The 13154-nt window shown below is 42.7% G+C and overlaps 1 protein-coding gene across 1 annotated transcript in view; it reads left to right on the top strand.

Moving 5' to 3' along the window:
• The window catches only part of RIPK2 (receptor interacting serine/threonine kinase 2), a 91363-nt gene that overhangs the window by 60579 nt on the left and 17630 nt on the right, over positions 1 to 13154 (top strand). Inside the window, exons 6-8 of the mRNA XM_073550534.1 lie at positions 2262 to 2423; positions 8596 to 8675; positions 9536 to 9625. Coding sequence (XP_073406635.1) covers positions 2262 to 2423; positions 8596 to 8675; positions 9536 to 9625 — 332 coding nt within the window. The remainder of the gene's footprint in view (positions 1 to 2261; positions 2424 to 8595; positions 8676 to 9535; positions 9626 to 13154) is intronic.

Genomic DNA, 13154 nt, shown 5'->3' with positions numbered 1-13154 from the left:
GAGAAGATGTTATAGGGGCAGAAACCCTGATTATAGCAATGTGTGACTAACTGGGCTGCTTGCTGCAGTATTGAAAAAAATCAACGATCTACCAGTTCTCTAAATGCTGAGATCTCTAAGGGCATGTGCACACGTTGCGGATTTGTGTGCAGATTTTTACGCAGAATCCGCAGGTCAAATGACTTGCGTTTTACCTGTGTACTCACTGCGGATTTTCTGCGGATTTGCCCTTCATTTTTACACCTGCGGATTCCTATAATGGAATGGGTGTAAAAACGCTGCAGAATCCGCACAAAGAATTGACAGCGGTTTTTATTTTCCATAGCCTAAAATGGTTGTCACGTGGACCCGTCCTGTGTGATGCGACCAGCAGGCCGGTAACTGAAACAACAAGACACGGCACGTGAAACTGTCCTGTGTGACACGGCCCCCAGGCCGGTAACTAAAACAACAAGACACGGGGGAAGGGGAAACAGTTACAACGGTGGACCTTGCGATAGGGAACAGGGACGTGGAGACCTCCTGCACTCCCCTGAGTCAGTGTCCCTCACACTCCTAACGTTCCCTAGGCCAGATCCGCACCGGGCGCCGATCAGGATACCTGTCACCCTAGCACACCCTACACCTATCCCTTGCTAGGGAGCTGGGTGGTGCAGGCACTGGCCCCACCGATGTACTAATACACACCAGGGAAAAATACAAACAGGGGAAACACCAAAAAGACTTATCTTGCTCTGCTGCAGCACCAGGCAACAGAGTGCATGACCGGATTAACATTTCGCAGTGGCTCGACACCTCAGAGCCAGCTGCCACCTTCACCATCTCACTCTGCTGTGGACACCGGACAGCCAGAGTTCAACACAGTTTCAGCAGTGGCTCCAACCTTCAAGCCAGCTGCTAACTTCACCAGGTTTCTGCAGTGGCTTAACACCTCAGCCAGCTGCTCCCTTCACCGTGGTTGGAATCTCAAAAAGACGCTATCACCAACACCTGCTCATAGACCATGTGACCCTATATAGGAAAAGGGAATGGTCAAATGATCAGGGGCTAAGGGCTGCTATAATCCCAGTGACCACCGGGGGCAAAAGGCAAAGCAAAGAAAACATCAAGTGCAATGACCCTAACGGCCACCGGGGGCAAAACTAGAACTGAAACCACCACAGTGCAAGAAAAAAAAAATGTTACTAGTGCATTTTATCTGTCATGATCCAGCATGGATCATGACAATGGTACTGTACACTGCATGAGAATCTGCAGCGGATCCGCAGGGCCAAATACGCCGCGGATCCGCACACAAATCCGCAACGTGTGCACAGACCCTAAAACCTGCACACACCACTGATTAGAAGCTTTGTGTGTACATGTGCATAACCCGAGCAATCTGTAGTGGAGGCGGGGTTGACCGATATGGCAGCGGGTCTTTACTAGTCCTCTAGTGATAATTTCCTGCTGATAAAACTGTGCTGTTATCAAAAGATAGTAAGCAGCCCAGACACATCGCTGGAATCAGGGTTTCTGTCTCTACATTATGTTGCTCTCAAATTAGGGTGGCAAAAACCTAGTGTCAGATTTCCTTGAAAGGTGATGGGTGAGTGCCCATGGGTGCGACTGTCTCGTGGACACGGCTGCTCTGTGGGCACGGCCTCGCTCAATACACTTGTATAGAGCGAGGCCATGCCCACTAGATGGCTTCTGGAATAAGCATGTCTCATACATCACCGGCATTCTCGGCTCAAAAATGTGTGAGCTGGGGTATTCAAGAGTCTGCAGTCACACAGATTAACTCCAGACAACCCCTTTAAGACTGTAATTTTGCATCATATATATAGAAATATACTCACCATATGATATACACAGTAGGGAAAAAAGGACAGAGGAGCCTCTTTAAAGAAGAAGTTACAGGTCTGTGAGAGCCAGAAATCTTGCATGTTTTTAGGTGACCAAATGCTTATTTTCCACCTTAATTTGAAAAATAAATCTTGCTGAATCAGAGAAGATGATTGTCTGGATTTGTTTTCTCATTTTGACTCTCATAGTTGTAAAGGTCTACCTATGATGTCAATTACAGACTCTCTCATCTTTTTAAGTGAGAGAACTTGCACAATTGGTGGCTTGCTAAATGCTTTTTTCCCCACTGTAATAGCTATGGATATTGCTGCTGCATACATTATGGTGTTTTTATTGTTACTGTTGTTCTGTTTTATATGACTGATGATTAGATTATGGGATTAAAAAAATACAACTTTGATTTATTTTAACAGGTGCTATAAATCCAATGCAGATAATGTTCAGTGTGTCAAAAGGAAGTAGACCAGACATTAGTGAGGAATATCTACCCTTTGATATTCCCGACAGGGACGTATTTGTGTCATTAATGGAGTCCGGATGGGCCAATGATCCCAATGATAGACCTGCTTTTCTAAGTGAGTAAAATAATCACATGAATGTCTTTTTTGGAGAAGATGTGCTGCTTATATTAACACTTTTAGAGAACATTGAGGAAACAAAATCAATGAAAAGATAACAGTTTCTCAAAATCTCTCATAACCATTATAGAGTATGTAAAGGGAATCTGTCAGTGGGATCCACCCCCCTAAGCCATCTGTATATGGCATGCAGGTCATAGGAAGCTGAATAAAATGATACCTTGATATCTACAATCCAATGTCTTATTCCAGAGAAATCCAATCTGACTCATCGGATTGAAACAACCTGCCGGAACAAATTTACAGTTTACCCATCATTACCCAGTACCATTATGGTTGCAAACAATTTATAAAAATTGTTCAGAAACACTGGGCCACCCTCCAATCAGAAAAAGTGATAGCCGAATACTTACCCGTGCACCCGAAATTTGTTTTTCAGAAAGGCTCAAACAATAGGTACGGTAATCTGATAGCACCTACAACTAAAAAGACAGAAGCCAAAGTTTCCACCCCACATAATCTCTGGCTTCACACCATCTGGTACATGCTCCTGCTGCATTCGCACAACTTTTAAAAAAACAAGACAAAATTCATGATTCCGATAGCACTCAGCAATTTTGGATCAAGGACCACATGTCCTATTTTTCAACAGGGATAATCTACTTAATCAAATGTCCATGCAATAAAATCTACATAGGTCGCACTAAACGCAGACTTATGGACTGGGTCAAGGAACACCTCAATAACATTGAGAAGGGTTTCATTGGGCGCCCTCTTTCTAGGCACTTTAGGGATTACCACAACAAATCAGGGAAAGAGGTATACTTTTGCGGAGTCCAGATCGTCCGTAAAAACATCAGTGGCGGCGACTACCTAAAATAAATGTCGCGGGTCGAATCCAAGTGAATTTTCACCGTGGACTGCCTAGCCCCCTGGAGCCTTAATCATGAGTTAGAGCTATATGCCTTTTCATGATGTCATTTAATATATGTTAAAAATTCATAAATTATATTCACAGTTCTCCATCCGGCATTTTAGGGACAGTTTTTCATTCATTTACATCTCTACCACTGCATATTCTTGGTCTAATGCACAGTCAATGGCGGGCTATAGTGGGAGGGCTCAGATCTCTCTATATAATGTGCTGGGTGTAGCTAGGGTCAACAGCCCTGATGAAGAAGGTCCGAGTACCTTAGAAACACGTTGGCGATTGGCCCCTTTCAGCTTCCATCTCCCAGCTCTCAGTGACGTCACCCAGACCACGCCTGCTGCAAACACCGCTACTGCCCGGCGGCGCCTCATGGCCGAAGCACGCCACCTGCCTTGACTTCTAGAGGTTGTGGAGGTGTTTTTTCTAAAGGCGGGATGCTCCCCGGACCTCATCCTCCCTCTTCCACGTCAAATTCTTGCAGCGGGACCTACAGAGCAGTGTATCCACGTGTGCATTTATGCTTCCTGCACTACGGCATACCACCAGTAAGATTTTTACCTTCTACAGCATTGTTTGCCATTGTTATACAGGTGCCGGCTGGTCTTATAGTATACAACTATCTGGATATTGCTATATGTCAACTATTATATCAGTGCATCTAGCAGCATACCATTTTCCAAATAACTTTATTAAAATTTTCAAATTTAACAGTATTGATTCTACAGTAATATGATAAAGTAGAGGTTACATTACAATATAAATTATAGAAACTAACAGTATTGTTTCTCATCAGTATGTTTAGGAGTTAATTAAACCCCTATGAGAAATAAAGACAAGCATACATATATTAATACAACACCTGCAAAAAAAGGTATTACTATTGCTTAATACATTGCTTTACTGACAAATGTTTATATAAAAAGCCAAAAGTATACTCAAAATATAAATTATATGTAGACTTGTCGCAATCGGTCCGATTACACCAAAGACCAAATGGAGGGAAAGTTTGTTTTTTTCCTCAAACTATACTAGTGGAATATAGATCAATTACTTATTATAATCGCTTTTCCAGTTACTAGTATTAATCGACTTTGAGAATCCACGATTATGTAGAGAACGGGTATCATCTGTAGTCCATAGCCTCCTAGTGTGAGCAGGACGAGGATCCTGTGCAGGTGGAGGTGAAGCGTCAGGAGGAGACAAGTGAGGAACTATACCAGCCTTTTTTAAAAAGTCCATACCCTCCACCAGAGATGGAATAACAGTCAATTTGGAGGCAAATTTAACGAGCAAGGTGGAAGACTGTGACCAATTATATTTAATACCAGCACGTTGACGTTCTTTTGTAGTCTGGTAGAATGACCTGCGTTTTTGCATTGTTTCTCTGGATAAATCCTTAAAGAACACTAAGTTCTTGTATGGTGACGAGAGGAAAGCTGACTCGTTAGAAACACCAAGAAGAGCATTTCTTCCCCAATTAGGGTAGAATGAAACAATTACGTCATTAGTTAAATTAGTCGGCAAGGAGGAGGGTCTTCTGATCCTGAATGCTTTTTCAATTAAATTCTTCCCTTTAGTTTCCAGAAATAGATAGCACACCATTGAAGAGATATAGTCTTTCAGTTAAGATGAAAGGATTGTTTCAGGGACACCTCTGACCTTCACATTGTTTTTCCTTTTTAAATCTTCATAGTTGGACAGAGTATCTGAAAGAGATAATATCTTTCTGAATATTTCTCAGAGAATTTGAGAGTTCCTGTAGATCTAAAGCATCCTTAGAGCATGAGATTTCCTGATTTCCGGATACAGATTTCGATTCTTGAAAAGAACTGTTGGGTATATTATCAGAGTTTATGTGATTATCACCGGTCATTGATGATAATATGTCTTTAAAGAGCTTCTTGATCAAGCTCTCTGAAGCTTTGACTTTGTCTGCTAATTGAGGGACTTTTCTTTTATGCTTAAATTCAAGCAATAGTCCTGCATTACCCTCATCATTGGTAGATTTACCCCAAGTGTCCAACGATTTCAAAAAAACTTTACATATATTGATCAGAAAACTTTCAGTAGGATAATCGTCTGAAGCTGGGATATTATCCAGTGACAACGTATTAACAATAGGTACTCCGAAACCCACACCAGCTTTGTCTTGAACCATACTAGGTCCATCAGTTTGGGCCTTGCAAATAGAATTCTCTGAAGAAAAGGAGTAAAGAGAAGAAATTTCATCGGAGTCCACATAATCAGAAATGTCACTTGCTGAATTATTAACAGAGACTGACCCTTCAATAGATTCTTCCAGGGATGAACTTTCCAATTCCTCCCCAATTTCAAAAAGTGCATCTGGTGCAACTGATTGGTCGGTTTGTTCTATGACCCCTTTAGCGATGTGAGTAGAAGAAGGGTTTTGATGTAAATTTCCATTTTCAAACAAACTTTATTAAAAAATTTTCGACATAACAGTAATGTTTTTACAGCATTATAATAATAGTAGAGTTGAATTTTCAAATTAACAGTAATCAGTCGCTCATTTTCCTCCATCTCATTCCAGTAGCTCTTTTGTAAATAATTATAGGTTTCTGAAATAGGCTCAGGAGTACCAGCCTTTGAATTAAAGGAGCTGTCATCTATAGAATGACTGAAAGCTTCCTCCTTATTTGATGGAACTAATGCTAGTCCCTCCTGTGTTACATCAGATAAAGTTGTGGACCTATTTGTTTGCAGTCCTTCATTAGTGCTGATAGTAGAGTCTGCAAGTGAAATGTCCCTTTCATTATTTTGTTGATCTAAGGATAAACAAGATTCGGTAGAGGGCTGCACCCCACTATAGTCTGATAGCGGTTTTTTACTTACCGCTCCATCTGGCTGTTGAGAAGAAATGACTCTCAGATCGTTTTCCTCCTTAACGGGATTGAAAGTAGTAAGAAATTTCTCCTCCAGCACTCCAGGGCTCAGATGAGCTTGAGGTTGTAATATCTCCTCATTACTATCAAGAAATCCTCCTGTCCTGCCATGCCGCTGCAGAGATTTCTCCTCCACCATCGGTTCTTTCATCAACTGTTGGCTGACATCTATGCCCGCTGTGGTGGCACAAACTCAGCCACATCATATCTTAAATTGCTATTAGAGTACTGGCTGGAGGATGGCAGTCCTAAAGATCCATAAGGCAGCACATCAGGAGCCTCCCTGCTAGTCTTCCCCCGCATCCACGCGGCCGCGGCACCCACTGCATTCTCCCGACATATCTTCTGATCTTCATCAGTTGAAGCCGAAGCCGCGCTGAACCCAGAGGATACCCCCGCCGATGTCTGACAGGCTGGCTGTACTCCAGATAAGGCCAGATTCCTCCCCATGATGTGCAGAAGAGAGTCTTTGCTGTACTTGCTGAAGGAAGACGGTCCGGCGGGCTTATGCAGCGTCGGATTCAGAGATGCATCACCGTCACTCCTCCGCAGCCGCGGCTCCCGCCTCGAACTCCCGGCTTCTCTTCAGATCAATAATAGCTGAAGCCGGGACCGCGCTCAACCCAGGGGACCTCACCGCTGATGTCCGAGAGGTCAGCTGGACCCCAGATGGACCCACCTCCGCTCCCATGCCGCGTGGATCAGCCGCTTGAAGTGGAGACTTGCCTTGTTTACTTCCGACATGGTGAAGGCCTATGTGAGAGGCCTTCCCGGTGCTTCCTCGACTAGTCCGTGGATTTTCCTCAGATGGAGCTGTTTTTTTCTTCTTATATCTTTTCCTGGGCATGTTCTTCTTCTTTCTTAATCCAAATTCCAACGATTTAGCAGTTTTAAGTAGCTTAAATTAGGGGAGATGCAGGAGCTCCTGAAAAACAGGTCCACTCCCTTCCCCTGCATTCCACGCACCCTCTTAGCAGTATACTATCAACTATTTTCTCAGTGCATTTACCAGTATACATTTTCAGTTCTATGGTCTGCACCATGGTTATTAACCAGTCAACCCCCTAGAACTTTCTCACAGCATTGTCTGTAATTTTTATAAAAGGGTAGCATACAGCCATCTGGTTATTACTGCATAACAGCAACGGTTCCTTAGTGCACTCTATAGCATATACATTTAGATTACTTAGCACTTTCATTCACTGCATGCTACCACATATCGTATTTTGATGATTGTGGGAACGCATTCCATTTTGTCTATTATAGCTTCAGCACAGTGTCCTTCTATATATTTCCATGTTTTTCTTATTATCTAAATTAGTTGTTAAGATCTCTGGGCGGGACATAGATCTCCCTGTGAATCTGCCTTCAGAGATTATTGTAAAAATAAATGGTATTTTTTTTTTGTAAAACAAGGGTTTACAAGTTCTCAAACCCAGAAAGATGTCTCTAAGGCTAGTTTCATACTAGTGTATGGCCGAGGTGCGGAGGGCTGCGGGCTTCCTCCGTGAAGCTCCACCCCCAGCCGCGCCTACTCTGTTCTGCCTTGCCTCTGTCGGCATGCGGCCTGCGTACCCTATCTTTATCATTAGGTACGCAGGCCATGCCGATTAATGCAGATGCCTTCGCATGCGACTTTTTGACGGTGCGGCGACCTGTGCCAAACGCAGCATGTTGCATTTTGGTGCGCTTTCCGCACCGTCAAAAAGATACATGCGGAGGCATCCGCATACATCGGCACGGCCTGCGTACCTAATGCCAAAGATAGAATACGCAGGCCGCATGCCGACAGAGGTGGAGCTGACCGGAGGAGGCGTGGCAGGAGTCAGAGCTTCACGGAGGAAGCCCGCAGCCCTCCGCACATCGGCCATACGCTTGTATGAAACTAGCCTTACCCTAGTGTTAACTGACATGAGATAGGATTTTAACCAAGAATACTATATCCTCAATGAAGCTAATGCATCGCCCACCACTGCCAAAAGCTTGTTGCACATGGGGGTGTAGAAAGTCACATATAGCTCTTAGCCACTGGTTAACGGACACTGATGTAAGTATTGATCAAATTATAGGGTGTATACTCAGCAGAGTGACCTATGATAAGGACTGGCCCCCATAGATCTGCTTTGCACAGCCTCAGCTTTTATGTAGGCTGTCATAAAGCAAATTGGCAAAATTTGCTGTAAGGATTAATCAGGACTATTGGCAAATAAGGAAGCGTTTTAGAAGTTAAGGAAAGACTGGGGTCATTTTTACTTTGACATAAGTCATTTCTAGCTACCATTTTATTATTATTATTATTATTATTAACACTTTTTCTTGTTTGACTTGCTTTCAGAATGTCTACTGGATCTTGAGCCAGTGATTAGAAAATATGATGACATTTCGATGCTGGAGGGGATACTGCAAATAAAAAAAGCAAGTTACCACTGTCTACCGCTAGATGATGTAATACACTGACATAGTCCTACACCACCTCTCCAGCTCCAGCCATGTGCATTGTGTTTAGTATATGGTTTTTGTCTTGTGGTCCAGAATGGCTCTAGTACTTCTGTCAAAATCATCCTATACACAAAGTTTGTTAGCTTACAGTATTGATGGGGTTGTCACCTCTCCAAGGCTCTGATGTTCCAGCACAGATGTTCTCAGGGTTCCCCGTCCAGTCTTTGTTACCAGCCATCAGCAATGATGGACATACATGACAGCTGCCACCATTAATGGTCTCAGCAAGCAGGTTTCATTCTATATGTTACATGTGACTGCTGAGGCCACTGATCCGCGACAGTGGTCACGTGGAACAACAGAACATCATTGTTGCTGCTTACAAATGCCAATGATGGATAGGCTGCAGCATCTACTCTCGATCAAGAGGGGATCAAAGAGCCGTGATTATTGTTATTTTAAACAGTTTACAGTTCTTGGAAATTAATTGGTGGGGTCTGATCACTGGGACCCCCAATGAGTGTTCCTGGTTCCTCTCTGAATAGAATGGTAGTGGGCATGCGAGACCACCACTCCATTCACTGTCATGTTCACTCAATCTCCGATGGACCCATGAAAATGAATAGAGTGGTGGTCTCGCCTGTGCACTATACATTTTCAGTCATAATTTTTCTTGATCATCAAGGTCTCAGCTGATGGATCCAAACTATCATATTGTTCATGTATCACCTTGACTGGAATAACTTATCATAGATTTTTCTACTGATACTAAGATTCTGAGTTCAATAAATGCAAATTACTATTTTATGTCAACATGGTGATATCTGTCTTTCCAGTCAAGAAACAATATCTCCTGTAGCTCAACATCAAGACAGCCCATGGACGAATATATACCTCCAGTAATCTTCTCACAGGGCAGTTGTATGGTAAGTGATAGCATGCATCTTTTTACGATCATGTGTAATGAAATGTGGAGGAGCTGACAAAAACAATGGCACAATAGTGTCTTATCCGAGTGACAAGGATGCCACCGTACAGGGAATTGCCCACCTGGTTGGGTTGTGAAACCACAACATACTCAAGGCTGTCCACGATACAATAGGAAGGAAAAACGGGATTTTGTTCTGCGCTGCCAAGAATGCCAATAGGAATTCCAGAGACGGAATCAAGAACCAGGATAAATGAATGTGGTTTATTGTCAATGTGTTTCAAAGTGTAAGAAAATTCTTCCTCAGGACAAACCACAATTATTTTAGCAATTACCTCCAAATATAAATCTAAAATATTTACTTTACTTAGCTAGGTTGCTTACCCCATATGCAGGGCATTGCAGTAGCTCAGGCATCCATGGCTACACCCACTCATATAGTGACAGTTAGTTACCGCATTTTTCAGATCATAAAAGGTACTTTTTTCCAGAAAATTTTTGGAGAAAATGGGGGTGCATCTTATAATCCAAATGTAGCTTACCGGGGGTGACAGCTGCAGTGGAGCAGGGTCGCAAGAGGCCTGGTTGCTGCTGCAGGAAGCTGGCGGCGGCAGGAGCTAGAAGGTGAGTCCACTTGCTATTGTTTTCAGTCAGGTGGACTCTGGGAAAATGGCCGCCAGAGGCTGCGCATGCGCAGATTGAGATCTCGACAAAATCCGGTAATTGATAGTGGTTGTAACTAAGGATACCTGCTGCAATGCCCTGTACATGGGTAAGTGACATGACGAATCAGAACTATTCTAGATTTTTATTTGGAGGTATTTGTTAATATAATTATTATTGCGCCTACTACATAACGGGATAGAATCTTGAAGATGGGAACACCCCAGTAAGGCCCATTTAGAGGGGCTAATAATCAGGGAATGTATGTGCCTATAGATTCTCATTCTTTACTAACTGTAATCTCCACAGATCGGCAAACACTCAAAGAATGAGTAAGATGCTAGTCCGGTAGGTGCGATGATTTTTTTTAACCCCTTAATGACCGGAACTTTTTTCCCAGTTTTCGTTTTTCATTCCCCTCCTTCCCAGAGCAATAACTTTTTTATTTTTCCGTCAATATGGCCATGTGAGGGCTTATTTTTTTGCGGGACGAGTTGTACTTTTGAACGACATCATTGGTTTTAGCATGTCGTGTACTTGAAAACGGGAAAAAAAATTCCAAGTGCGGTGAAATTGCAAAAAAAAGTGCAATCCCACACTTGTTTTTTGTTTGGCTTTTTTACTAGGTTTACTAAATGCTAGAACTGACCTGCCATTATAATTCTCCAGGTCATTACGAGTTCATAGACACCACACATGTGTATGTTCTCTTTTATCTAAGCGGTGAAAAAAAATTCCAACGTTTGCTAAAAAAAAAAAAATTGCGCAATTTTCCGAGACCCGTAGCGTCTCCAGTTTTCGTGATCTGGGGTTGGGTGAGGGCTTATTTTTTGCGGGCCGAGGTGAAATTTTTAATTATATCACTTATGTGGAGATACGTTCTTTTTATCGCCCGTTACTGCATGTTAATGCAATGTCGGGGCGACCAAAAAAAACTAATTCTGGCGTTTCTAATTTTTTTCTCGCTACGCCGTTTAGCGATCAGGTTAATGCTTTTTTTATTGATAGATTGGGCAATTCTGAACCCGGCGATACCTAATATGTGTATGTGGGATTTTTTTTAATAGTTTTATTTTGATTGGGGTGAAAAGGGGGTGATTTGAACTTTTAGGTTTTTTATTTTTAAAAATTTTTTTTTTACTTTTGGCAGCATACACAACCCGATCGGCTCTGCTACATATGGGCGATGAGCAGATCGTCCAAATGTAGCAGATTTCCTGCTGTGCTTTGAGCACGGCCACTGGGCGGCACTCAAAGCGATCTACCTACAACAACCATAGCGGTCTCTATGAGACCTCTGGTTTTCCAGGCAATACGTTGCCGACCCCCGATCACGTGACGGGGGTCGATGATGAGCTCACTTCCGGCCCGGCGGCCGGAAGCTCTAGTTAAATACCCGCTGTCAGCGGGATTTAACTAATTAAAAGGCGTGGGCTGACGGCGATTCTGCTCGCGTCTATTGCGGACACATGTCAGCTGTTTATAACAGCTGACATGTCGCGGCTTTGAGGTGGGCTCACCGCCGGAGCCCACCTCAAAGCAGGGGAGTCTGACCGCTGACGTACTATCCCGTCAGCAGTCAGAAAGGGGTTAAGCAAGCTTAAAATTCACTTGTTATTGGGAGCACAACGTCCTGTGTAAACAGACAATGTCCTGACAATAATGTGATTTTGTATGTACAGTGGGGAAAATAAGTATTTGACACACTGCTGATTTTGCAAATTCTCCCACCTACAAAGAATGGAGAGGTCTGTAATTTTTATCGTAGGTACACTTCAACTATGAGAGACAGAATGTAAAAATAAAAAACAGAAAATCACATTGTATGATTTTTACATAATTCATTTTAATTTTATTGTATGAAATAAATATTTGATACAGTAGAAAAACAGAACTTAATATTTGGTACAGAAACATTTGTTTTGCAGTTACAAAGGTCAGACATTACCTGTAGTTCTTGACCAAATTTGCACACACTGCAGCAGGGATTTTGGCCCACTCCTCCACAGAGATCTTCTCCAGATCTTTTAGCTTTCAGGTCAACATTGAGTTTCAGCTCCCTCCAAAGATGTTCTATTGGGTTCAGGTCTGGAGACTGGATAAGCCACTCCAGGACCTTGAAATGCTTCATAAAGAGCCACTGCTTAGTTGCCCTGGCAGTGTGTTTTGGGTATTGTCATGATGGAGGACCCAGTCACAACCCATCTTCAATGCTTTTACTGAGGGTAGGAGGTTGTTGGCCAAAATCTGCAGGACCTGCAGGATTTTTATTCATGACAGCGTAGTGTGTTATTAATGGTAATGTTTGGGACTGTGGTTCCAGTTCTCTTCAGGTCATTGACCAGGTCCTCCCGTATAATTTTGGGCTGATTCTTGACCTTTCTCAGAATTATCCTTACCCCACAAGGTGAGACATTCTATGGAGCCCAGACCAAGGAAGATTTACAGTCATTTTGTGTTTCTTCCATTTTCTAATAATCGTGCCAACAGTTGTTGCTTTCTAACCAAGCTGCTTGCCTATTGTCCTGTAGCCCATCCCAGCCTTGTGCAGGTCTACAATTTTGTCCCTGGTGTCCTTAGACAGCTCTTTGGTCTTGGCCATGGTGGAAAGGTTGGAGTGTGATTGAGTGCGTGGGCAGGTGTCTTTTATACAAGTAGCGAGTTCAAACAGGCACAATTAATACAGGTAATGAGTGCAGAGTAGGAGGGCTTCATAAAGAAAAACTAAAAAGGTCTGTGAGAGACAGAATTCTTGCTGGCTGGTTGATGATCAAATACTTATTTCATGCAATAAAATGCAATTTAATTATGTTAACACTCATACAATGTGATTTTCTGTTTTTTATTTTTAAATTCTGTCTCTC

This window comes from Dendrobates tinctorius, unplaced genomic scaffold (assembly GCF_039654945.1).
Source record: "Dendrobates tinctorius isolate UK_male_01 unplaced genomic scaffold, ASM3965494v1 ptg000165l, whole genome shotgun sequence".
NCBI lineage: Eukaryota > Metazoa > Chordata > Amphibia > Anura > Dendrobatidae > Dendrobates > Dendrobates tinctorius.
Note: the sequence above shows the minus strand (reverse complement) of the source record. Positions and strands in the feature narration are given on the sequence as shown.